Genomic DNA, 2,981 nt, shown 5'->3' with positions numbered 1-2,981 from the left:
TGTCCTCGGGGAGATACTGCAGGTCCACCGGCAGACCTGAGCAACACATCAGCTTCAGTTCAGCGTCTTCCACCAGAGATTATTCTAGATCAGGGGTCTGCAACCTGCGACACCGGAGCCACATGGGGCTCTTTAGACCCTCTTCAATGGCTCATAATAATGGCGTAAAAGAAGAATAAATCTATCTGTATAACGGGTCCACCACTTCTGGAACCTCGTTAAGGTGAACATGATGGTCTGAAAAGGCCGCTGTGTTTTGTTTACAGAGGAAGATGGTCGGGGCTCTCTGACATTTTCCCCCTTTTTATGTTACATAAGAGGCTGAGCAGTTCTACATTCTTTCTCTTAGATTCGTTATTTATGACAGCAAAAACCCATCTAAAGATAAATAAAAAACTAATTCTTAAAATAAGTTTATTTCCCCTCATTTGAGCAGGTAATTAAGTTGATCTGCCAATGGAAAAAAAGTATTTCTCCTGTGAAATTAGGCAACTACATAATTTACATTTATGAATCAGGCAAAAAAAAAAAAAAAAGGTTTTGCTTTAGAGACCATGATGCTTTAATTTCTCCATGTTTCTCCTGTTTATTCTGTGATCGGCTGGTTTTGCCAAACTCTGAAATAAATTCTTGTTTTCTAATGACGTCATATATCTGTTGTGGTTAATAGTTTATTTCCTGTTCCACTCAGCGTTGGACATCATCCCATCCAGGTCTGCAGTACTGGGTTGTTGATTAATCAATTAGCAAAATAAAAGATATAGGTTCTTTTTCAAAATTATTTTACATGAAAATAAGATTTAAGACTAAATAAGATATTTTTTCCTTAAAAAAAAAAGATACAGATTTTAAAGCAGGCAAAGCTAAAACTAATCAATTAAGGAGTTCTGGAGCAAATATATTGACAAAAATTAATTTTTCTTTAACTTCAATGCAAAATGTTTTAAAAATTTCTTACAATTATAGTTTAATTACTGCTGTATGTGAACCATAAAGCAGTAATTAAACTATAAATGCAGTAAATAGTTTAATTACACTGCAAAAAATTGCAGTCTAAATAAGTCATTTTTTCTTAAAATAAGTGCATTTGTTCTTGGATTTAGGTGCTAAGTGAGACACTTTGCCAATGGAACAAGAGAATTTACATTTAAAATAAGAATAAAACAATTACATTGTCTTATTTCAAGTGGATATCATCTAATTATCTTATTTTAAGAGCAAAACTACTCATTCTATTGGCAGATCATCTTATTTACCTGCTCAAATTAAGGGGAAATATACTTCATTCAAGATATTTTTACTTATTTCTAGATAGTTTNGCACCAGTTCGCTGTTTGCCAATAACCAGTAAACACCAAGAAGAAGAACCCCAATCCGGAAGTGACGTCATGTTTGAGGCTAACGTGCCCACATGCTGTTTCTTCCACATGATTTTCTTCATATCGGAGCCGTTTCTGTGAAGGATTTTGTGACATGAGATCAGGAGGAGCCCTGCGGCGATTTTAAGGTGATTTTAACTAAAGAACAAACTTTTTTTTAAAGCTTAAATATCTTCTGGACGACTCCCGCTTTATAAACATGCGTGAATGTTATGAAATAAACTCAGATAAATTCCTCCACACATGATGAAGGGAAAGAAACTTCAGCTGAAGGTGATTTATTTTGAAATGAGGGTCAGAAGTTTGAAGCATGATTGATTTTATTTAAATTAGATTTCCACCGTCTATAAAATTAATTACATGAAAGATTTTCTGCTTTACTTGCTCTGTTTTTGCATTAAGCCTCTTCTTGCCTGTATTGTTGAGCTGCTGGCTGATTGGATGTGTTTATCTGTGATAGTGTAGAAGATGCTGAGTGACTGTGAGGCTGCAGAGCTGCTGTCCTTCCTGACCCCCAGCACCAGGCCTGATGTGAAGGGAAAGGCTACAGAGTACATCCTGGGACTGTCTGGGAACAGGTGAGATACTGGAGGCTCCTCTGCAGGGTTGCCTCTATAGTAGTGATGCTGAGATGAAGCCTCATGAGGCATTGAACCTTTTGGCCAAATTGCTTCAACGATCCCCACAGTTCATGAGGCTCCATGTGAACATGTCTCCACCTACTGGTGGGAAGCAGAACTACAGTTTAAAATAAAATCTGTGAATTTTTTTTTTTTTTGCAACTGTTTTTCTTTTTTTCCACTTTTAAGTTCCCTTGAAATTATTAATGATTGGTGTGTATAATAAAATCTTTTGTAAGTTTTTTAATTGTAAAATTTCTTAGAACAATCATTTAAGGCGCACAGTTTTTCTGCCATTTTAGTGAAATAAACTCAAACAGGCAGTGAAAGTGTTTTTGCAAATTAGGCAATGATGAGCAAAATGAAAAGTGTTAGTCAGTTTTATTCAAACATGATAGTTTTTTCATGTTTTTTGGTTTTAATCAGGTTGGAAGTTGTGTTCAACTAATCTTTTGGCTAAACCAACCTAATTTACCCAATCTATGTTTTCACTCGGGCAAAAAATGCAAATTAGTCTCATCAGCCAAAAGAATTAAGTTTAATCGCAACTTTTAAAAGTCAAAGACGGCTTTTGAACCATCAACCTCTAGAGTTGGAGTCTGTCTGTTACAGATGACGCCACTTATGTAGATAGCAACGCATAGGAGAAAATACTTCTTAACACTGACGTGTTCACACTAACTTTGTCTGGTGGTTTCCTCAAATTTTGATCATTACATTGTTTATTCTAACCAAATTAGCTTTAAGCAACTAGATTGGTTACAAAAACAACCAATCTATTCTTAGAATCTATCCAAACTCTATCCAGCTGACAGCAGCTCTCCTCCAAACTCCCACATCTTAACTGAACACTGAGGCTGTTTAGATGCCTCTCAAAATTCTTGCGCTTCCTGAACCACTTCCTGAAGCGGTCACATGGTTTCACGGTAGCGAGGCCTCGGACCTCATCAATTTTCGCCCCTCCTCTAAATGAATCACGCAT

The 2,981-nt window shown here is 36.3% G+C and overlaps 1 protein-coding gene across 2 annotated transcripts in view; it reads left to right on the top strand.

The window, feature by feature from the left end:
* The first annotated feature begins 1,382 nt into the window (after positions 1 to 1,382).
* Positions 1,383 to 2,981, top strand: part of hgh1 (HGH1 homolog) — a 15,517-nt gene continuing 13,918 nt past the window's right edge. Inside the window, exons 1-2 of one of the 2 annotated variants that reach the window (XM_015385035.1) lie at positions 1,383 to 1,507; positions 1,840 to 1,957. In XM_015385035.1, the coding sequence (XP_015240521.1) occupies positions 1,848 to 1,957 (110 nt within the window). In that variant the 5' untranslated portion in view covers positions 1,383 to 1,507; positions 1,840 to 1,847. The remainder of the gene's footprint in view (positions 1,508 to 1,839; positions 1,958 to 2,981) is intronic. The other variant, XM_015385036.1, reaches the window with a different exon arrangement.

Source organism: Cyprinodon variegatus, unplaced genomic scaffold (assembly GCF_000732505.1).
Source record: "Cyprinodon variegatus isolate N-32 unplaced genomic scaffold, C_variegatus-1.0 Scaffold330, whole genome shotgun sequence".
Taxonomy (NCBI): domain Eukaryota; kingdom Metazoa; phylum Chordata; class Actinopteri; order Cyprinodontiformes; family Cyprinodontidae; genus Cyprinodon; species Cyprinodon variegatus.
Note: the sequence above shows the minus strand (reverse complement) of the source record. Positions and strands in the feature narration are given on the sequence as shown.